The 24,999-nt window shown below is 45.5% G+C and overlaps 1 protein-coding gene across 2 annotated transcripts; it reads right to left on the reverse strand.

The window, feature by feature from the left end:
* Positions 1-698: 698 nt before the first annotated feature.
* Positions 699-24,094, reverse strand: sertad2b (SERTA domain containing 2b). 2 transcript variants are annotated; one of them, XM_068326913.1, is made up of 2 exons: positions 23,885-24,094; positions 699-5,180 (listed from the first exon to the last, which is right to left on the reverse strand). In XM_068326913.1, the coding sequence occupies exon 2, from the start codon at positions 5,174-5,176 to the stop codon at positions 3,908-3,910; it is 1,269 nt and encodes a 422-aa protein (XP_068183014.1). In that variant the 5' UTR covers positions 5,177-5,180; positions 23,885-24,094; the 3' UTR covers positions 699-3,907. The 2 variants fall into 2 exon arrangements, with proteins under 2 accessions (XP_068183014.1, XP_068183013.1); XM_068326912.1 differs by lacking the exon at positions 23,885-24,094 and adding an exon at positions 13,415-13,563.
* Positions 24,095-24,999: the final 905 nt, after the last annotated feature.

The following is a 24,999-nucleotide window of genomic DNA, read 5'->3' on the forward strand; positions in this document are numbered from 1 at the left end:
GTGAGGTTTCAGGAAGTTTTTAGAGAGTTAAGTTCAACAATGAAGACATTCAGGAAGGTGGATGAGTCCCGCCTGTATGGAGACGGAGCGTGGATAATCTGGAGGAGGTGGGGTTATGCTGGGATTTTGGCGCCTGTAATTTATTTCAGTAGTTTTTGCCCGAGTTTATTTTAAGAAGACAGTTTTCTGGCGGACATTAAATGATGTATGCGAGGTCCCTGACATCAGAAGAACACCTTATTTATATGTGACTGTGTTCCACTGTCTGTCCGGTAGTTCATTTATACAATCAATAAATAAATAAAGCCTCATTTCATCATGTTGAAGAGGAAAACACCTAAACATGCCTCGCTTTATCTGAGTCGACCCCAAACTGTCTTTTTTTTTCCACGAAACATTTTTCCACCTGATTTCCCTCAACCAACCAAAAGCTTTGACGAATAAAAGTTTAGATTCAAGGAAACGTACAACTTAAGGCCACTTGATAGCAGGCTGTCAATTATAATAACAAGAAAATCCTTTATTAGACCTATAAAACTGGAAAAGTACAACGTAGAGGAACCTGTTCTCTATTTTTAACCCCTGCCTGGAGAGGAGTGGGCCCCTGGGGGGCCGACCGGCATCAGTCGTCTGCCGCTTCTTTAAAAATAAAGGTGTGTTTGTTCACGACATCAGAAAGTCAAAAGACGACCATGACATCTCTTTTTAACAGTTTATTATATATATATATATACACATTTGCATATATATATATACACACACATACATATACATATATATATGTATAGTGATCAGCTGACAGTTTCTCTGTGTGTGTGTTTGTGTTCTATTGCATAGAAAAAGGCACAGCTCTGAGGTCTGTGTAAAATACAGCCTTTTCAAAAGGAAAAAACGGCGTCGGCCGCCGTCAGTCTCTCTCGGCGATTTGAGCCGCCGCTCGCTCAGACAGCGCTAAAGAACTTCAGTAACAAATACTGGTGGAAAAAAAAGGTCTCCAGAGCTCCGTGGTGTTCAGATTATATACATTAGTTTTGGCATTGAAGCGTCTTTGACGGACTTTGGAGTCTTGACATCTGAAGGTTGGACGCGGGTTTCTGAGTATTGCTGCATGAACTGTTCGCCTTCAACAGGAAAATGGACACACACAAAAAAAAATTACGTACAAAAAGATGTAAAAGGTCGCCGCTGCCACCCCCCACACAAAATAAACAAATCAATAAACAAATAGATAAACAATCAACTATCTATGTATATAAAAAAAAATGGCTTCCACCCATAATTCCACGCTCAGATACATGACTTATCTGAAATACATTCCACGCACATCTGTACACACATTTACAATCCAAAATGTTCACTTCACATCAAAAATAAATATATTTACACAGAAAGGGAAAAAAACAAAACAAAAGAAAACCCAATACGAATAAATAACTTAATTGATGAAAAACGAGCACTTTCAATTCAAAACAGAGTGAAAGAAAACAAGACGCAGTCGTCGACGTATATAACAATCGGTTTGGCGTTTACTCACACTCTGCCCCGAAAAAGCACATTAATGTTCTTCCATTGGAACAAGTTCTAACATCACCCTTCTTTTCTGCGCTGACTCAGCAACACCGGGCGACGAGTCAGGCTGGAATCCAGGTAACACATTCTGTCCCGGCTGACTCACGCCAGCTGAGACGTCTACTGGAAGTACGACTAACTTTTTAAGAATTAGCAAAAGACTGGGGTTGGCAGACACATAACGTGTTTTCCTGTTCTGTGTCGATGTGGATAATCACTGATGATTTTACGAAAAAAAAACAAAAAACTCGAGGTGTCGTGTTTTAGTGTTTGTTTGTTTTTTGGCGTTAGCTTCCGTGATGCTACACTCAAAAATCTTTTTTTTTTTTGGTGCCTAATTGTGGTTGAATTTCCTCTAAATGAAGATTAGCAGTGATTTTAACAATACAGCTAACAATCGCTATCGCTAGCCGGCTAAATCTAACAATGGCTGATCAAATATAAATAACTGGATCAAATAGAAATGTCACATTCTCGTAATATCTGCGTCATTTGTTGATGACATCATGAGAAGGCGCAAAGCTTTTTTTTTTTTGAAGGGGGTTACTGACACAAACATCACTTTTTTTTCCTCATTTATAGCAAAAATGTGGCTTAAAAATCACTGAAAATTACAATTGAGTTCAAAAATATCAATCGAAGACACACACACACACCCCCCAGCCCACCCGGGTTTTAACGGAACCGGGCCGGACGCTTGCAGCTGCAGGACCATTCAGGGAAACCGGTTATTACTGGAGCTTAAGAATGATGATGAATGAATGGCTCTTCCTCTTCATGGGGGGGTGGGGGTGGTACGAGCATCACTTCAGACGTAGACTAAAACGAGAGCGGTGGAAGACGACAAATAAATAAATTCATTATCAGACACAGCGTCTGTCTAAAAAAAATGTAAATTCATCGAAATCGTTTAAAAGTCTGGACTAAATCAGTTTTAAAATCCATTTTAAAATACGAGGACTGAAAAAAGAATCCTCATTATCTCCACTTATGTAGTGAAATCTCATGTTTGTATGGGAAAAGTCATGCATAGTAATCTTTATGGGTGTGTGTGTGTGTGTGTGTGTGTGAGTGTGTGTGTGTGTGTGTGTGTGCATCACTGTCGCATTGCTTTAGCGTTGTGGACGACCTGGTTGAATGAATCCAACTGCAAACATTCCAGCGGGTCTCGCTCATTTGAATTTTACCGTAACTGAAGCGTCATGTACAACACACACACACACACACACACACACACTCACACACACACAGCACAGATATGTGTCTGCCAACACAGAGGGGTAAGACACAAATAAATCCCAAAACTGAATTCATAGACATCACGCACGCACGATAACCGAATCCTCCTTCTACCGAAAAAGAAGCTGAAAACCAACCGAGCGGCGTTTTTGTTTTGTTTTTTTTGTGTGTTTTTTCTTTTTTTTAGAACTTTTCCCATTAAAAAAAGCCGAGCTAATACGTGATGCAGCAGACGGGTAAAAACACAAACTCCTCCTAAAAAAAAAATCTACGCTTTACAAATAAACATAACGTAACTGTAATAAGATAAAAGATTAAATAATTATTATTTGATCATGAAGAATTACCTCACTTAATAATATTTTTAATACAATAAATTAAAAAAACAAAAACAAACATTGAGTAGAGAAGCACTCCAGGCTGCTGAAGTAGAAATTAAAATTAAAAATAATAAAAAGGAGAAACCAATGATGTAAAACAGGAATTTAGTAAAGTGGTCATTTTTGAAAGGCACTAATCTGCTAAAAGCTATGAATTCAGTGTGTTTGTGTGTGTGTGTGTGTGTGTGTTTGTTGTATTTCTAAACCTGCGAGGGGTTAAAAATCCTCACACAGATAAAATGATTCTTTTCTATTTACACGTTTTTAGGGGTTAAGGCTTAAGTTTAGGTTTGAAGATTAAAACCAGGATTAGGTTTAAATTAGATTCAGGGAATGAAAAAAGGTCCTCACAAGTGTAGAAATGCATGTGTGTGTGTGTGTGTGTGTGTGTGTGTGTGTGTGTGTGTGTGTGTGTGCCGTTGTTTCCCGGTTACTTCATGTCCTGGTGTGGAAAGGCGAGCACAGTGCATACACAGTGTTGTTGTTGTGTAGTAGTAGTAGTAGTAGTAGTTGTTGTTGTTGTCATAGTAACACATGATGACATCACTATTGATGTTTACAATTACCGACCTTTGAAGAGATAAAAAAAACAAACAAAGAAAACATAAAAATAAACAACCAGGAAAGAAAAAAAAAAATCCGAAAAATTTCCCGAAAAATTTCCCATAATTTTCCGGGTTTCAGCGCGCGAGTGTTTCCGCCGTGGGGGGGTCGGCGAGTCACGACCCCACCAGCACCTCCATGATGTGGTCCAGTTCTGTCAGGTCGATTTTGAAAGGCTGATTGGCCGACACCTGGGGGGCGGGGCTACTGTAGGGCGACGCCAGCGATTTGAGGAGGTCGTCGGCCGTCACCACCGGCGACAGCTTGGCGATGCCGCCGCCGACCCCGCCCCCCGCCGTGGTGGCCCCGCCCACGGCCCCCGCCGTGGTGCAGGGGTCGAAGTCGTACATGGACGTGTCGATGTCGGCGAACAGGACGTCGTCCAGCGCCAAGTCTGAGAGGAACCCCGATGGGGAGGCGGGGGAGGAAGAGGAGGACGAAGGGATCGAGGGGGAGGGGGTGATGTCTGCCAGTCCGCCTGGGGGGGGCAGGGCGTCCATCGGCCGCAGCTCGGCGCAGCGGCCCTCCACTAGCAAGACGCTAGCCGCTTCCGCTTTAACACCCATGGTCCTGCAGTCTCTGGGGGGGGCAGTGGGCGAGTTGGGCGCCGGGTGGGGGGGCGGCGTGGGGGCGGGGGAGGTAGTCGCGGTCGTCGTATTAGCTGCTGCTGTCCTCATTATGGCTGTGGGGGGGCCCAACTCGATGTCACTCAGAACGGCGGCGGGGAAAGCGGGCGAGGCGGGCGGGAGGTGGGGGCCCCCCCTGGGGGGCGCTCCACGGGGTGGGGGGGGCGACAGGGGAGGGGTGGGGGGGGACGGAGCGCAGTAGACCGACTCGCCGCCGTCCTCCTCCAGTAAAGACGCCGGCGTGAGGCAGGCGTCCAGGGGGGCGGGCGGGGCCTCCGCGCGGTGGGCGGGGCCGGCCTGGGACGCCGGGTAGCTGGGAGGCACCATGGGGTGTGGCGACGGCGGCGGCTGGATCGCCGGCATCAGCAGGGAAGAAGGCGGGGCCAGCTGCGCCGACAGGACGCCGAAGGAGGTGGGGGCCTCCCGGAAGCCCTCGTCCATGGGGTCGTCGGGCGGCGGCGAGGGGGGGAACAGCAGCGGCCGCAGCGACCCCTCCTGCTTGAGTTCGTCCTGGATGCGGCGCAGCATGTTGTTGATCAGGACCCGGCGCTCCAGGCTGGGCTCCCCCAGCGGCCGCTGGCTGTACAGCTTCATCAGCGAGATGTTGAAGATGGTCTGCCGCTGGAGGGTGTACGACACCTTGGACAGCCCCTCCGGGCAGAGGCTCAGGGGCCCCCCCGCCGCCGACGCCTCCAGCGTTTTGCCTTCCAGCCCCTCTTCATCCTCGTCCAGCTTCCGCTTCGCACCTTTAGCAAACATAAATCTGGAAAGACAAGAATTAGCAGGAATTAGCAGTTTGACCCACCATCTGATGGGGGGGGGGCATGCTTTAAGGAAACACTTCCGGGGCAGTTAATGGAACTACAAAGTGGATTTTTTTTTTGTAGTTTTCAGTTTTCAGCCAAGACGCCTCTGTCTCATCTTCATCTGCTTCTTCCTCATCGCGGGTCACAGGGGTTGCTAAAGGCTAATAATATATTATGTGTTTTTTATTCGGATTACTTGTACAGTAACATGATATTATGAGTTTTTAACGGTTTACTAGTAATTCTATGATTCCGATATTTGTGGCGGACTGACGTAAAGTTGAGGAAAATGATGCAAACTTGATTTTTATTTTTTCCGTGCATTTTATTTTGAAAAACAGATTTATAATCCAGAACGGCGTAAGCCGAGGTTCACCTGTACAATAAAACCCAGCGGAAACATTTACTTTAACAACAGCAGGTTCTGATAACACAGCTCTGACTTTCCAATCACCGATTCTCGACCTCAACCCGTCTCCATCCCAGCGGATCGTCGCCGTTGCCGGCGTCGCCTCACCTGTCGTCACGGCAGCAGCTTTACGTACCGACTCCCAAAGCTGCTTAAACACAACGAGCTTTACTGCAGCAGGGGATTAAAGAAAACATACATTGAAACCTGGAGCGGTCGCGAAGGGAGCCTCTCTGCTCCGAAGCGTGCGCACACACACGCACACACACACACACACACACACGCACACACACACACACGCACACACACACACGCCAAGTTATGTAATCGCAGCTCTCCCTGTTGCAGAGCTGGATCATAGGCCAGATTTACAGCCCAACCCCCCCCCCCCCCTCACCGCCCTTTCTCCTCCCACCACATTAGAAGAGCACACCGAATTACACCCCCCCCCCCCACACACACACACACCAAAGCAGCTAGCTCCAGTTAGCAGCTAGCCATAGTTAGCAGCAGCTTTGTATGCAAAAAATTGAGAAAACAGCCTCGCAACGTTGGGAGAACTTCCCTCGGACACGTCAGGATATATGCAGCTTCTTCCTTCAGTTTGCTGCTAGCCGCTAATATGCTAACAAAACGTCATTGCCGCTTGGATGGGGCAACATCTTGGGGGGGGGGCAACACCAGATCCAGACTCAACTTTCCTACCCATACTGTCATCAATCACAAAGCATTGCTGAAGTCGTACTTAAAACGTCGCTCTATACGCCGATGATGCGTTTTTATACGTCATGGTTGTTGAGCTTGATGCCCTCCCTTCCATTGACTTATTCTGGGTGAGTCGACCGCGCCGCTGTCAACACAGGTCCTGGCTGTGGTTCTACTGTGTGTACAAGAAAAATTTGATGACGACCGCCGGGCTGGATGGAGATAACGAAAGTGGGAATAGAGAGAGAGAAAACCTCCGTGCAGAAGAAACGGAACATTTCCTGAACATCCAGAGCGCAGCAGATCTCGCCGTCTCATCTGACGACCCGTCGGATGCGTTAGTTGGAGCGCCGGCGAACCGCCAGGAAGGCAGAGAAATGAAAGAGAAAGCAAGAAAAATGATTAAGAAAGACAGAAAACAGGCATCGCTGCAGCGTGTTTGAGGCTAACACGGGCTGACAGGCTCAGGCAGCCAGACGCTGTCTACACACACACACACACACACACACACACACACACACACACACACACACACACAGGAAGTGTGAGCTGCAGGCCCAGTCGCCACGACTGGTTGGTTGCCATGACAAACAGAGTCAGCTGGGAATTCACCCGAAGAGATGACAAAGAATGGGATGGGTGAGAGGAAGAGGAGGTGGAGGAGGAGGAAGAGGAGGAAGGGCTGTGCTGGGGGGCAGGAAGGAAGAGGAGGGGGAGGAGGAGGAAGTGGAGGAGGTGAGGGATTGGTCTGGGAAAAGTGGGAGGGGTTTGAGCTACTTCCTCTCTTTTAACGGTGGAAACGGTGCCTTTGAGCAACGCACTCACCGCGAAAGTATATTCCAGCATTCATGCTAAGCTAAGCTAAGCCAAGCTAATCGTCACATATGTAACTAACTATTCTTTTAACTATTTGCCGGCTTAATTTAGCTAACTTAGCTCTACTCCGACCACACCTAGTGAACAGTAGGTGGCGCCAGTTTAGCACGATTAAACAAAATAACAAAGAAACAAAAAACAACTGGAAATTTTTTCCCTTGGGAAGAATCCATCCCTCCGTTATTCCAGCTGACGTTTGTGTCCAACCATCTGATTCTGGTACGTCGCCCCCTCCTGGCCTGGCATGCACACTGCAGCCTTTTCCTCTAGTTTTTCTAGATCTTTTCTCCTAATCACTGTCTAAATTAACGCTAGACTTCTCCGACTAAAATCTTCTACGGGCTCCGAGGTGCCGTCCCGTCTCGACGTTCCCTGCAGCTGCTCTGGGATCTTCTAGGAAAAAATAGAAATCAAACAGGAACAGACGGCGGGTGGAAGCTGGGCTTTTCCAGCCGTTTCTGCAGGCGTGTGGCTGAAAGCTGAAGCAGCTGCGCATGTCTGACTCACGGAAGGGTGAAGGGCCGACATACCAGAGGTGCCCCACCCCTGACATTCCACTTCATTATCCTCCGCTTTCCTCTCTATCTCCTCCACCTCCTCTCGTCTTCACTCGCCCGTTTGCCTCTTTTTTTATTCCATCCGTCCTTTACCTCGCAACCTCCCTCCCCATCCTGCCACCAAACTGCACCGCTCACGGGCCCAGGAACCCCACCCCCAACACACACACACACACACACACACACACACACACACCCCGCCGGACCTCGACGAGAATCAGCAGGTGATATAAAAAACTGAAAAAGAGGAGCAGATAAAGAGCAGCGCTCTCGGAAATGGAGTCACAGTTAAATCAAGGTCACTGTGACTCCGCCGCTAACAGTCGCTAACGAACGCCCTGAAAAGTCGTTAGCAGGGAGACCAAAGATCAGTTTAGACTAGAAAAAGGGTGCAAAAAAAATACTATCCTAAAATTAGTTTCTATGTTTTGATTTCGCCGCGATACTCGGAAGAATTTCTGTATGGAATGAAAGATAAAGCCACGGCGTTTCCCGTCTCCGTTCGCAATCTTTGGTTGTTTTTTTCTGGAGTGTGAAATGACACTTAAAGTTGAGATGAAAGAGTTCTAATGGCATTTCAACAACTTCAACTGACAAATGATTTGCTTTTTAAAACAAACCGAGAGAAATCCTGTGCGATTAGAGACAAAAAAACTGAACGCTGCGGCTTGATATTTATGCGTTACTGGGGTTAACGCTTTTATTTTGACAATGCCCACGCCTAGGCAGGAGAAGACGCGCAACTGATGATTAAAATGATCAAATAAAAATATCTCTAACCCCCCCAGAACATGGTTAATTTAGGTGTAAAGTTAGTCTTGTCTGCTTTTACTGGTGTTTAGATAACACGGCAGAGGAGGGACGACGGCCTTGGGCTCCATTAATAAAAAAAAATGCAGGAAAAAACAGTTTAAATTCATTTAATCGTCTTTATAAATGAGTGATTTTGGTGTGTGTGCAGGTGTGTGTAAAGCCTGCAAATGCACATCAGGCGTGAGCGGCGCTCCTAGTGTGTGTGTGTGTGTGTGTGTGTGTGTGTGTGTGTGTGTGTGTGTGTGTGTGTGTGGTGTAGCACGGCGCTAGTGGACGGCCTCTGCAGTGATATTATGATCCTGTAACCGGATACACTGGTTTCCATGCCTGAGCTGCACATCCACCCCTCCCCCCCCCCAAAGCTCCACGCCGGTCTATTTCAGGTTCTCTGGGTGCTCAGAGTGTGGACACACACGCGACACGCCGCGCCGCTGCAGGTATGGGGATGTGGGAGGGTGCAGGCTCGGCGTGGAGAGCAGTAATCTGAGGGTCGTGGCGCGATCCGGGGCGTAAAGTAGTCCCTGATGGACGGGAGTCAGGACCGAGCTGCTGGTGCTTCCTCCTCGCTGCAGCGCTGCACGGGAGGACGACACCGTGTGACTCCACACACACACACACACACACACACACACACAATGAAGAGCTCGTAAACACATTCCAGACAAAACCCAGAGGAAGAGAAGATAGTACACCGAAGCACTGCCTGACCAGAACCATTAAGGTCAGCAGTGACACAACTAAAGTTACACCATAAACACTACTAGTATTACTATTACTACTACTACTAGTATTACTATTACTACTACTACTAGTAGTACCACTAGTATTTCTATTACTACTACTACTAGTATTACTACTAGTATTACTATTACTACTACTACTAGTATTACTACTAGTATTACTATTACTACTGCTACTAGTATTACTATTACTTCTACTAATAGTATTACTATTGGTATTACTATTACTACTACTACTAGAATTACTTTTACTACTACTACTAGAATTACTTTTACCACTACTACTAGTATTACTATTACTAGTATTACCGCTACTGCTATTACTGCTACTAGTGTTACTACTACTATTATTAATACTACTACTAGTAGTAGTAGTAGTTTTACTATTACTAAGACTACTACTTTTACCTATTATTACTACTAGTACTAGCTGTAGTATAACTATTACTACTTTTTTTACTACTACCACTACAAATAATACTATGACTGCTACTACTAGCAATACTAATATTACTTCTATTACCATTACCACTATTACTACTATTATTACTACAAACAATACCGCTGTTACCACAATTACTACTATTATTACTACAAACAGTACCGCTAATACAACTATTACTACAAACAGTACCGCTAATACAACTATTACTACAAACAGTACCGCTAATACGACTTTTACTACAAACAATACAGCTAAAATGACTATTACTACAAACAGTACCGCTAATACGACCTATTACTACAAACAGTACGGCTTATACGACCTATTACTACAAACAGTACGGCTTATACGACCTATTACTACAAACAGTACCGCTAATACGACTATCACTGCAAACAGTACCGCTAATACGACTATTACTACAAACAGTACCGCTAATACGACTTTTACTACAAACAGTACCGCTAATACGACTATTACTACAAACAGTACCGCTAATACGACTTTTACTACAAACAGTACCGCTAATACGACTATTACTACAAACAGTACCGCAAATACGACTATTACTACAAACAGTACCGCTAATACGACTATCACTACAAACAGTACCGCTAATACGACTATTATGACAAATAGTACCACTACTACGACTATTACTACAAACAGTATCGCTAATACGACTATCACTACAAACAGTACCGCTATTACCACTATTACTACTATTATTACTACTAACAGTACTGCTATTACCACTATTACTACTGTTATTACCACTAAAAATACTGCTATTACCACTATTACTACTGTTATTACTGCTGCTGCTTCTGCGGGTCAATGGAACACCATCATCATCCTCGATCCCTCACCCATCAGTTATCAGTTTCATTTTTTTACTCTCCGTCTCGAACCTGCAGACGAACCGTCCAACAGCCTCAACCAACAGTTGGGGGTCCGGAGGGTCTGGGGTGGTTCTGAGGGGTCCTGAGGGTCTAGGGGGGGGTCGTGCGACGGCCGACACACGGAGGTGTCACCACCAACAGTTGCGTCACGGAGCCAGAGTTCAGTTTTCGGTGCTGGTTAAATTGTGAAACGCTGATAAAGAGCGTCTGATAGGGATAAAGGTTGACCAAACAGTAAAGGTCACCTCATTCTGAGCTCAGGCTGCCTGATCAGCGCCGCTGGTCAGGACTCCCCAGCAGGAGTCAGCTGTTAAACATTTAGAATCAGAAGGAAGGGGCTAATTCAGCCGCTAACAGCGTCGGTGTGCGTTTTCCCAACTGTAAACACCAACATGGCAAAGGTCAGATGAGTATCACACACGCAATCCGTTCCTTACATAACCTCAGCTCAGGTGAGACAGCGGCGCACCACAGGAGCCTGACATAATTAACGGGACAGGGTGAAGTTGACAATCCGAACGAAGCGGGTTTCTGCAGTCGATGCCCACGATCACCTATCGATCGATCGGATCGACGGCGAGCGAGGTCAGAGGTGAGACAGCGGCGCACTCCCGCAGGAGCCTGACAGAAATAATGGGACGGCAGGCGGGTTCAGAACTGATGGGTTTCTAGACATATTTGATTCTCTCTCTCTCTCTCACACACACACACACACACACACACACACACACACACACACACACACACACACACACTTTAAGTCTATAAATAAAAAGCAAACGAAGGGAGCAGATTTAGGTCAGCAGACGTGTCTACACGCTCCACTCTTTCCAAAACGGCGCCTGAGCCTCGACAACTGCTGAAACCTACGGCGTCCAAAACGCGCGGCGAGCGGCTGCACGCCGGCGTCCACCTCCTCCTCACTGCAGTATCTGCCCTCCTGCTGCAGCGTGCAACCGAATCACAGCGCCGCCGCTCCACCAGCGCCCACCTTGAGACGGCAGCAGCAGCTTCGGAGTCATCACTCCTGCTGCAGGCAGCCCCCATGACGCCTCAAGCCTAATCCGTGCAAACGCAGCGGCGAGCGTTCCTGCTGCACGTGAGGCTCCGCCGCCGCCGCACCGCCGGCTTCAGGATGGCGTGCGTGCAGCACATACGTCCGTCCCTCCCTCGTGAGGTAGCTGATGCAACAGATATTGCTTTCAAGTTGCAGCTTCTGGTTTGCGATGCATCCAATGCACGTGTTAAAAGGTTGGTTCTGCTGGGGGAACTGGAGAAGAAGAAGAAGCTGCTGCAGGTTTTGAAAATGTTTTCCAGGAGGAAGGCGGGGGGGGGCATCAAGCTAAATAGCCATGAGGTATAAAAACGCATCATCGGCGTATAGAGCGATGTTTTAGGTACAAGTTCAGCGATGCTTTGTGAATGGTGACAGTATGCGAAGGAAAGTTGAGTCTGGATCTGGTGTTGCCCCCCCCACCCCCAAGATGTTGCCTCATCCAAGGGGATGTGATGTTTTGTTAGCATATTAGCAACTAGCAGCTAACTGAAGGAAGAAGCTGCTTATATCCGATTAGATGACCTGACGTGTCTCCCAACATTGCGAGAATGTTTTTGTTTTTTTGTGTTTTTTTGGGGGGGTGGGGAGGGGGTGGGGTCTGGAGGAACCAAAAAACAATGACCTGACCCGTCCAAAACAGGAGAAAATAAGGAACTTGTGTTGAAATGTGTGGTTTCTTTATCGCCGAAATTAGGACTTTTATTTTGAAATTAAACCAAAACTCTCACAATCAACATTTCCAATACAATCCGGACCCCCCCCCTCCAAAAAAAACCAGCCCTCTGCCCCCATGTGAGTCTGGATCTCCGGACCGTGGCCCCCGGGGCCAGACAGAACCACCTACTGGAGGTGCAGCTCATGCGTCACAGCCAACAACTGGAGCTGACCCAATCAGCTCCCAGCAGGTTGTACAGGTGTAGCGCACGCGTGACGTCACGCGACCGTGCGTCAATATCAAGTCGATCGGAATCAATCCATTGGGGGGGCGGGGGGGGGTTCTCTTTTTTTTGTTTTTTACTGGTGGAACTGAATCATCCAAACAGCTCAGAGCCACGCATTCCAGGTTGGGTTCCACGCTTTATAAACGTCACAAAAATGTGACGTTTAAAGACGGCTTGGAATTCTCCAACTTCCTGAACAGTGTAAGCCTTCGGCTGCAGACGTGATGTGAAGAAAAGCCATCAAAGCAGAAAAAAAAAAAGTGAAAGTCACACTTAATGTTAAAATCTGGAGACCCTCCAGTTCACCTAAAACACCTCAAATGTCTCACCACAAATAAAAAAACTCAGATTAACACCGCTCAGATTTTATAAGTGTAGGTGATTTAATTTTTATTTTTTATTTTTAATTACCGATATGTCGATCAATCGTTCCAACAGTCCCAGAGTACGTTTGAGGGGACACACAATCGATGCATTTCGGTTTTAAAAGTTGCAGTTTTGTCGGTTCCGTCGGGAGTTTTAGGAACCCTGGAGGAATACCGACGCGGAGGGAGCAGATCTTCCCCCCCCCATTGAAAACTTTTCCGAGCAGAGCCCACCAGCAAACACTCCTGAACGGGCAGCCCCTTCGACGGGTCTATTTATCACAGAATCGGGCTCCCCCACCCCCGCGTCTCCTCCCGCCGCGCGTAACGCTCGTTCACGACGACTTTTTGCGGGTTCCGGCGGTAAGAATCGGGTCTTACCACATCCAGGTCCGCCGGGGCTTGGAACAGAAACATGGGGGATTTAAATAGTCCCGTCGGCTCCACAAGAACAGGCCGTCCTGGCTCCAGGAGACTCCGTCACACAATGGCGCTGATAGGAGGAGAAAACTGCCTCCGCTCACGGAACGATGCTGCCTTCACGTACCATCCGAGAAAGCGCAACCACGCTTCCCACTCGGGGGGGTGAATTGTACCCACCATTGGGTTTAAAAAGCAACATATTCGATCCAGATTTACAACACTTTTTGATAACGGTTGGGTATTTATGAAAAGGAAAGGTTTTATGATTATTTTCAATGTAGGAGTTTTAATCCCGCGACTCGTTCTGGGGATTTCAGAAAATACGACAGACCTTGAAGGTGACATTTCGGGGGGAAAAAAAAAGGAAAAAAAAGGAGCTTTCAAAAATAAGACCGAATAATGACAAGAATAAAGTTATAATTTCCTAAAAAAAAAAAAAAGAGGTTAATATTAAAATCTGTTTGGAAATAAAATCTAAAACTCTAAATACTAGAATAATATCAAATTTACAAAGTAAATATTGTTGTGGATTTAATCTCATAAAGTTACAAGGGAAAAAAATTGTTAAGACAATAATCGTAAGTCGTAAACATTTATGCTACACCTCAGACGTCAACGTCAGAATTAGGAATATGGAACTTCTTGTTGAGCGCGGCTTTCGATTTTTCAAACAACTATTTTGGCACATCGACAAGCCATTTTTATTGGTATAGTATACATTACTACAACTGTCAGTACACATTTTATTTTATGACGTTAATCTCACGATCATTAATTTCTTATGTAATCACAATGTTAATCTTGTTTGTAAAAAAGTTATTTTTTCATTTACTTTACAGATAGGATTTGTTTTCCTCAATGCCTTTATAACACTAATCCCAACCCCTCCCTATAAAATATGAAATGATTCCACAGCTGGTTAATGTAATGAGCAAAGGTGAGGGTCTGCTGCAGTCCATCAGGAGAAGGATTACTGCTCTGATCGAGGCTGGTGAGGTTGAGAATTTAAAAAAAATAAAAAAATTTCAACAGTACTCTGTTCGTACTCCTTAATTTTTTTTACGCTCTGTTTACGTGAAACTCGCAGCTCTGAGGTCATTAGTGATTCAACGCCGACACAAATACGTGCACGATTAAAGGCAGTGTGTGAAGGAAGCAGGAGGAAATGATCAAAGACTGATGTCAGCAACTTTGCTCCGCCCGCCCACACACACACACACACACACACACACACACACACACACACACACACACACACACACACACACACACACACACACACACACACACACAAGTTTTGTTCTCTAATTCTGAAAGTGGAAGCAGAGTTTTGACACACGTCCTTCGCCACTTCTTTAAAAGATATTCCGCGATTGTAATGTTCATGAATCTGAACAGACACGTTCAGGTGAGACACCTTGAGGCGCTCTGAGAACTTCTAATGATCCACCATCTCCTTTACGGACCACAGTTAGCGGTTTTCAGGAATTGACCCGGTGAAGCCCGTGTGACCCGGCAGCAGATGGCAGGAAGATAAACTCAAGTAAAACTGGAGTCGAGACAAAAACACCAGAGCGGTACCCAGAAAAAGGGGGATCATGAACACACACATACACACACACACACACATACACACACACTGAGCAGTGACAAATCCAAAATCACAACCCTTTCCCTATTTTTCCATTATTTCCATTTATCCAAATCCGATCTCTGCAGCATTCCCAGTCCGGTGTCGGGACTAATTTTGGGTTTACATTCTAAAAGTTCGTAAAACCCCCCCCAAAAAAAATTTGACATTTTTTTAATAAAAAATTTTAATTACCGATATTACTGATATATATTATTTATAAGTTCATTGTCTACTTAAATAAATAAAAACAAAACTTAATACACTGTATATTCGTCGTTCGTTTAAGTTGGCCCAGTTCTACCAGTGGGCGGAGCCACGCCTGTTAGACCCGCCCACACTATCGTGGTTCAATAAAGCCTGACTCTACAAATCCTGATCCCACCGGATCCAGGCTTGTTGGAATTTACGGTTGTCTACGCTATCTAGCGCTAGCAGCTAGGCAGCTTGTTAGCTGTAGGAGGCTAACAGACGCAGCTTCCGAGGTGAATGGGATCCGATTTTAGTCCTTCGTTCATCTCTCTGGACTCCGAGTCGACTGGTGAATGCAGAGCGGAGGGGAGGGATGGCTCTAAATAAAGATTCAGGTCAAAAACAGGAAATGGCTCAGTGAGCAGGGAGGGCAGGGCCGTCACAACCACAACCTCCTCCCTCCCTCCATCTATCTCTATTTATTCCTCCCTCGCTCTTCTTTTATTCCCTCTCCATGTGTGAAATATGCTCGCTCCTACTCTTTCTTGTCTTTTTCTTTTTACTTTAACCCCCCCCCACACACACACACTCTTCCAGCTTCCGTTTATCTCTCCTTTCCTGCTCCTTCTACCATTTCTTTGTTTTCATTTCAAAAAACAGGTAAAAAAAAAAAAAATTATTTCCAAACATCTCGATACGATAGCATCTACATTTTTATCTGCTCTGTTGTTACGATGCCTTTCTGGATCAGGTTGCATGTGTTTGTCACTGTCGGGGAGGGTGGGGGTTGTTGGGTGTGTGTGTGTGGGGGGGGGGGGGGGTGAGTATGAGCCTGACTCATGGTGAGTTCACTGGGCCCACTCCGTCACTCCATCCCAGCGCAGGACGCCACATGTTGCTTCCATCCATCACCGGGTTGCACCTTTGGGTGGCAACACGCAGCATTACGAACACCACCAGAATTAGTCGACCAATCAGAACACTCGATTTGCACTCGTGGTCACCAACAAAGAAGAAACGTGGAATAATTCATCCAAACTCGTGTGTGTGTGTGTGTGTGTGTGTGGACGACTCATCAGTCACACCACGAGTGTGTGTGTCAGTATTATAGGAACGTCTGCACACGACTGATATTGATTGATTGATTGATTGATTGGCATAATTTGTTGTTTAGATCACCATAATAATAGTTTTTTACAATAATTATAGGAGCACAAAGCGCTGCTTCGACTATCTTTGCATCACTGTTTATCTGGAGTCGTTGGCACGGCAACGATTCCACCGCAAACTTTTGTTGTTTGTTTACACATCAAAAGCATTTTTTTTAAAAAATGCAAATCAAATTTAAAAACGACGATGATAATAGAAAACAGAGTACACTTAATTTTCAAGTAATTCGCATGTTTCCTCGAATTGAACATACAAATTTTAAATAGCACGTATTTAATTATAATATTTAAACTGATTTATTGTAATGTCATTAAGTTGTTATGTCTATTTATATATCCTCATTGACTCAACATGATTAAACAAAAAGAACAGGCCGTTTACGCTCAACTCACGCAGTAAAACTTGATTTCTATCTAATTAAACGACACAAAGTCAACAGAGAAATAAGTAATGACAATTTTCTTAATTTCACTCGGACTAAAAGTTAAAATCGGGAAACAACCTCATGTACAACCGTGAAATAGAGTTTAAAGAAAATCATAAACTCAATTTATCCTTTATCTGAAAATATCTGAAAATGCTCAAAAGTTAATTTGAGTCTACTGTCGACTCCTCCATCAAGTTTCATCCAGTCAGAAGTTTTTCTTTTAACACAAACATAACAAAACCAAAAGGAATAAACTGATTGGAAAATATCTAAATTTAAAACTGTATTTTAAAACCGAAAAAAAATCTAAAAGACGCCAAAACAGCAAAACCAGTACAAACACAATCGTGACTGCTGGTGAATTTTGGGAGGGCGTGTGTGAAGAGGACCCCAGAATATTATTAATGCTATAAGACGTGGGGCGTGGCGCAGCAGCCCGCTGACAGGGGGGGGAGAGAATGGGGGAGGTCCCCACCAAAAACACCCATCTGCTTTCTTTCCCATTCTCTCTCCCTCTGTCTTTGTCTCTACCTCCTCCTGTTCTCTCTCTTTGTCTCTTCACTCTTTATTAGTGAGCGGCGTTCCCCCCGTGTGTCACCTCTATCACACAAAAACAGAGGGCTTATCCCCCATCCATCATATATATATATATATATATATATATATATATATATATATATATATATATATATATATATATATATATAATATATTATATATAGATATATTATATGTGTGTGTATATATATATGTATGTGTATATATATAATATATTTTATATATGTGTGTGTATATGTATATATATATATATACAATTTCTACACACACACGTATAGACATATATATATATATATATATATATATTTCAAATTTAGCTATCATTGGTGCTCATTGCTCTCAAGTTAGCAGGTTAGCATTGAGAAATTTTTAATGTCAGGAGATTTGATTTAATTGATCGATTTTCAATAAGAAAATTCCTCGTTTTAATGCAAACTTAAAGGAATTTTGTTGATTCTACCTCTTAAAATCCTTTTCCAGGTTTGCACGGGTTTGACATGAAACACAGATCCATTTGGGGAGTGTTCTAGTCCGGTGCTCAGATGATCAAACGTTGTTACACAGAGGCTACGGTGGCTGGGAAGGGACATTTGACCCTGGAGGAAATGAAAACCATCAACTGAAAGTATACTTAAAGGTTAATCCCAACGACGTTCCTGGTATCCAAACATCCAAAGAGAAGCCCACACGTCCAAGAACATGGAGGCTATCCTCACTAAAAGAAAATGATGAATCATCGAATTTGTCATCCAAATAACCAAACATCTTCTGGGAATGAACGGAAGAATTTACAGAGATGGGGTCTATAAATAGAAAGGAGTCGGGACATTCCGAACAAAACTTTTCCCGCTGCAGGAGGAGGACATGTTGGCTGGACGGACGCCAGGAGACGGACTCAGACAGGAAGTCAAAGCCGGGGCGGGAGGGAGGCGTGTTGAGTCAACGGCCGCCAGCCGACGCGTCAGGTGACTTACAGGAAAGAGATTCTCGCTTGTTCCTCTGAGTTCTTTCCTTGTTTCGTAATCTTTAAGGTCAACTTCTACACTGGAAAGTGGAGGACGAGGTAATCAATGATTTTTAGGTGATTTGAAAGGTGTGACATCGATCACATGATCAATCATCATCACTTTCGCCACAGAAACCAACACTCCTTTTAAAGGACTTTGGCTCAGAGCGATGTGAAAAGGCTTTCCCCAACCTTTCCTTCCGTGTGTGTGTGTGTGTGTGTGTGTGTGTGTGTGTGTGTGTGTGTGTGTGTGTGTGTGTGTGTGTGTGTGTGTGTGTGTGTGTGTGTGTGTGTGACACATTCCAGCGGGAGGACTCACCCATAGTCTCCTAGATGTAGTAGATGGGACACAGATACCTCTGTTCACGTAGGAACACTCAACAGAAACTCATTGATGGTGGGGAATGCCTTTCCCACAATCCCGAGGGGCACAGGTTAGCGGTGTGAACGGGACCGGTTGTAGTTTCACTACTGGTGATGGGAGTGATGGTGGTTTTACTGGTGGTAAAGAGATGCGGAAGTCGGGAACGTTTTATCGGATTGATGGGGAAAACAACCACGAATCCCCCCAAAATTCCAGCTTTTAGCAGCAGATATCCATGGATATGCAATATAATTATGGGATGGCATTTTCACTTTTAGCTGATAGGACAGATGTGTTGACAGGAAAGGCGGGATAATCGTTTTTCCCACCTGGCCTAAACCAGGCAACAAAATCTTCCTCCTGTCTCAGACTACCTCGATTTAGCGAGTTGTTGTTGCCATGGCAACGTCAGCCGTCACTTTTCTTTTCTTTTTTTCTTTCTTTTTTACGCCTTTCGCAAAAAAAAAAAAAAAAAATCCCAAGAGTTGTTTTCAATCCACTTTGAGTCGACCTGAACCGAGGCGTGAAACAGGAAGTTCATTCACCTCCAAGAGGAAGTCGAAGTTTATCTTCTCGTCCATCTCTGTCCCCCGTTTTTAGACCGTTTAGTGACCAAAATTTAATAAGTTTCATGAAAATTTTAACGTATTTGAGTAAAAAAAGTGTATAAAAGTCTGAATCCACCCTTTTATCCCAGCTCCTTCCTTCTTCCTGCCAAGTTCCATCAAAAGCCTCTCTCCTCTGCGACCCGTTGGGTCCAAACAGCCCCGGCCCAGAGAACTATATTTTTATTTATTCCTCCACGATTGATCGATTTAGTTGATTATCTTTTCTTCATACCTATACATACGCGCTAAAAGTCTTTTTCCAGGCGACGTTCAGTCACTTTTGATTTCTTACCGACGCCATGGCAACGAAGCTGAAGCAGACGACATCGACGGCGGGCGAGATCAGAGCCTCACATCCAGGAGATGACTCACTGTTTTTGTCATGCATCCCATAATAAATGAATAAATATGTACAGATAAATATAAATTAAGGTTAAATATAAATTATTAAACAAACATTTTGGGCAATGATTAATTTTACTCCCAGGGATTATATTCATAGTAATCCAGCTGGGTGCAGAGTAATCTATTACTTCCTCCCCTGCTGCTGCTGCCCTCCTACACTCGAGCAGACCGGCTGAGTCAGCTCCGCTGCTCTATCACGATTCAGTCTGACACAGCCCCCCCCCCCCCCACCACCACCACCATCCCCCCCCCTAAGAAGAGTCTCCATGCAGCCTGAGCCGGAGTCTTCCTCTTTCATCCCATCCCTCCATCTATAGCTGCTTGCTATACGACCCAAATACCCCCCCCCATCCACCCCCGCTTCCTTTCCCTCCTCTGTTTTATTCCTACCCCCCCCTCCATCCCATCCCCTTCCCCCCTCCCTCCCTGCTGGCTGCCTTCAGGGGAGCAGAAGGGAAGTGAATGGCTTCAGCCCTCCCAGCTGGTCCCATCACCCAGCAACCCAGAGCAAAACAAAGGAACACACACACACACACACACACACACACACACACACGGGCCCGGGAACAGGCGGGCAATTCATGCACACACACACACACACACACACACACACACACACACACACACACACACACACACACACACACACACACACACACACCCGGCCCTTTGTCCACACGCTGCTGCACATAAAACACATATCTGCTGGAAAACGGACGGACGGAAGCATGACGGTCCCACAAAGAATGTGTCGCAAAGCAGGAACGTAACACACACACACACACACACACACACACACACACACACACATGCATGCACACACACACACACAAACACACACACACACACACACATGCATGCACACACACACACACAAACACAAACACACACACACACACACTTCGAGACAGAGCTCGATTGTTATTTTAAATTCATTGAGCAGCCTCAAACCTGCATGGTCATGTGTGCCCCCCCCCCCCCCAAACCCCCCCAACATCAGGATGAAGTGATGCATGCTGGGACTTATTTCAGGAAGAACACCCCTAACTACGGTAACTATTTATTCAAACGGAGCGCTGGTGATGAGACGCTGATTTGTGATGTGATGAATGAATGAAAGAGGAGAGGGCTCCCTACACCCCCCATCGGGTGCCAGGTCCCCGAGAGGGGGGGGGGCAGAACCCGACGTCAAACCATCCGGACTGAGTCGAAACCAGACTCATCCGGTCCGATCCTGTCTGAACACGCTCCTCAAAACACCCGTCTAATTCCAGACGAGACCAGTCAAGCCCAGTCCAGTCCCAGACACACACACACACACACACACACACACACTCCTCACACACACACACACACACAACAACACACACACTCTTCACACACTCGGGTCTGGATCAGGAACCAAACCCAGCTTCACAGAGACGCAAGGAATTCTGGTCAAAAAGCTCAAGGTGGCAGAAAAAAATCAGAGTTGGATCGCTTCATGACTAGTTAGACTAGACTAGTTAGACTAGACTAGTTAGACTAGACTAGTTCGACTAAACTAGTTAGACTAGATTAGTTAGACTAGATTAGTTAGACTAGATTAGTTAGACTAGATTAGTTGGACTAGATTAGTTAGACTACAATACATTAATTAGACTAGATTAGTTAGACTAGAGTACTTAGACTAGACTAGTTAGACTAGTCAGCAGGTCAGTTTAAATAGAAAAGGTCGATGCAGCATCACCAGACTGAACCAAAGCTTCAGGTCCGACCGCATGAACTTTGACCCACAAGCATACGCTACCTGCTTCCACGTGAAGCATCATCATCATCATCATCATCATCATCATCAGTCGGAGCCCCAAACAGTAATCTCACCAAATGCTATGCAGCACAGCTAACGGGCAACGAGTGGACGATTGTCAGACGCGCACACGAATGCACCGGTACCAACGCCAGCGTGTTCCCTTTCCTCAACATATGTTAGTTTTTCTCTATGTATGTAAATATGAATAAACACATTAGAGGTCTGTCTGTACAGCGAGCAGCACAGTTTTGTCAGCAGTAGAACAGGATGAACGCCTGCAGGGCGGGAACGAATGGGCAGGAGGGTGTTTGTTAGACGGAGGGTCAGTGAACGCAGCACGGTCTCTAGAGACTCTCTCTCTCATCCATTATTAATACTTTCTTCTGGCTCTGGTTTGGAGTCGTGCTCTGCAAACGCTGCTCTTCTGACATCCGATCCCCTTGTATGTTTGTTTGTATGTGTGTGTGTGTGTGTGCATATATACTCTCCTCTACTCAGGTCTTTGAATGCAGCACGATGCCTTCACAGTCATTAGATATAAAGTGTGTTGTGATGCAGATCAGAGACCTTAAGGTGAAATATTTAATGTTTTACGTTTTAAAGTGGGTTGAAACTGTTCAAGCGTTAAAATATGACGGTTAAATAAAACATTCAAATGATCAAATTGTTATCAGGATTGTTTCAAATCATTCTAACACAAATAAAACATGATAATATTTTTAGAAAATGATGATAATCATCAGGAAAAAACATCAGAAGGTCTATTTACTGAGTTTTTCCAGATCTTTCAAACTTTTTTTTTACAGCAACAAGGACAAGAACACCTGAACGCATCACGGATTAAATTAGCTACTGTGCTAACACTGTATCTCTCCGCTAATGAAGACCATGTGCTGCCGTTGGAATGTGTGGAAAAAGCCAGTAAGAGGAAAACCAGCGATCTGTTATTTAAGGTCAAAAGCAACTTTAAAGTTTGAACTTTCATCCTTAAAATGATTTTCTCTTCTTTCTGGTAACAATCAGACAAACACACCAAACCAGCTCCTGATGGATTAGAGATGATGATCACAACCACTGTCTACCGCTATTAATTAGATTCTCCTCTCTCTGTCGCTGTCCCTTGAACGCACCATCCTGCCACAACAGGTGTCTGCCCCCACAGGTAGTCCTTCATGTCTGAGGCGTTTGAGCTTTTTAATTAGATCTCATTAGAGCGGCTGGTAATTGGAGCTGTGATGGTAAATTCAATTTATTCGGTCGGGTGGGAATAAACCCTCCCCCCCCCCACAACACCCCCCATAAAGATGTCGGACAAAGACTGGAATGTCACTACTGGATGGTTTCAGATTCTGTCTGTGAAGGCAGAACCGCAGTTTAATCTGGATTATCTGATCAATTAGAAACCCGGATGGTTGTTTTAATTAACACTTGACACACACACACACACACACACACACACACACACACACACGGGTGCGCGCGTACCGGCGCGCCAGCCGCTCCATCAATCAGTGGATCCGACACGCGTGGGGCTCCGGCGGGCCGCACCGGAGGAGCAGGACGCGTCTGTCCGTCACCGGCGGTGGGGGAGAGTTTAAAGACAGGCCGGTTATATAATCCCGCCGGCGGCGGCGGAGCGGCGGGAGGTGCGCGCTGCTGCGCCCGGAGATGAAAGCGGGGACGCCGCATGAGGTCCGTCCAGCCCCCGGTGGGTTCTAATGGCGCTTTAATGACCAAACGGACTCATTAAAAATCCAGAAACTTATTGATCATGCTCCAAAAACTCTGGGGATGCAAATTATGACCAACAAATGAGACATTCCCGCGTGTTTTACACCTCTGGAGCGTGTATATTTATCCAGATTTTGTATTAAAATTAATTTCCGGTGATTCAAATGTTCGCCGAATTGAAGAGCAACTTGGATTCAATGTATGCTTGATGAATTTGAAGCCGTTTGGTGCAAAGGATCAGTTTTAATCGATAAGAAAAACTCAATATGTGGTTTTTCTGGTGCAATTTGGCGACGGGAGGACCGCATGCCATCCGAGCGGTGCGTAACGGGAATTCCACGCTGCGCTTTCCCCCCCCCCGTGAACGCGTTGACCGCTGCGGACGCACGACAGCAGCTGTCAGTGAACCAGACGCGTCCACGGCGCATCTTTTCCCGCACCAAAATTGCGGTACTTTGCGCACGTTTAAGGTCGCAGACGCAGAGAATCCCGCAGACCAGCGCACACCAGTAACCCACGCAGGAGTTCCAGTTTGAGGCACTCACCCTCTGAAGCAGATCCGTCCAGCACGGTGCTCAAGTAGAAAAATAGATCTGGAAGAAATGTCCGTCTCGGCGCGTGGTTCCGACTGAGATTTCGCGCCACCGCCGGTCACGGGTCCGGTTCTCCCGCAAACTGATGGACGCGGAGCGGACTCCGTCCAGCGGCTCCAATGTCACGGACCGCGGCCACTGCGAAGTCATGTAAGATCAGCCAGTCTGGTGCTGCCTTCACTGACCGGTGGGAAATACGAACATCACTCCTGTCTGTAGGCGGTCATTCCCTCATACATACTGTACTTAGTTTTAGCAGAGGAGGTTGAATATTATCAAACATTTATTGGTCTTGTGCATTGAAAATATTGAGCTTGGACTTTTACACCATACATCTTTTTCTATTCGAGTTTCTACTTTTAACATTGAAGGACAAATCAATTTGACAAGAGATCGTGGTACTGTTATTGTATCCACTGGATTTCTCGTGGTATTATTGATATCACATTTAATTATTTCACTGGATTAAAGCCAAAAAGCGAGTTCCTAACATTCTATATGGATGGAAATAAAGCATCAGGAGTTGTAGTCCAAAACATATTTTAGGAAACTAGACTGAAAAAATGTATATAAAATCGTCAGGTCTCGTTTTATTCAAATGTTTTATAACTATGGTAGTATTTTGATTGTTTTTAGTTTATTCTTATTTTTTTTGCATAATTTAGATTTAAGTAAATTTAACTATCTCACAAATCTTAACTGTTATTCGAATATAAAATAAATAGGGGATTTGAACATAAAGAAAAATGTTTTGATGTGGATTCTCTTTCCTCCGACAGTCCCTGAACGCATCGGCAGACTGAGTGTGACTGACGTGTCGCGCGGTGACTCACAGCTGAGTCACAGCGTCGTGACCCGCCCACACGGCGCTGCTGGCCAATAGCGCTCGTGCGGAAGCGGGAACGGTAGCGGAACAGTCACGCGACCCTCCACAGAGCCCGTGCGTGCGGTTTAAAAGGACGCGAGCTCCCGGTCCATGTACGGAAATCTGTCCCGTTGACCATTAGCGGGCGGTGGGCGGGTCACGGGGGCTGCGCCTTCACACGTCACAGGAAAGAACAGGTGAC

Source organism: Antennarius striatus, chromosome 11 (assembly GCF_040054535.1).
Source record: "Antennarius striatus isolate MH-2024 chromosome 11, ASM4005453v1, whole genome shotgun sequence".
Taxonomy (NCBI): Eukaryota; Metazoa; Chordata; class Actinopteri; order Lophiiformes; family Antennariidae; genus Antennarius; species Antennarius striatus.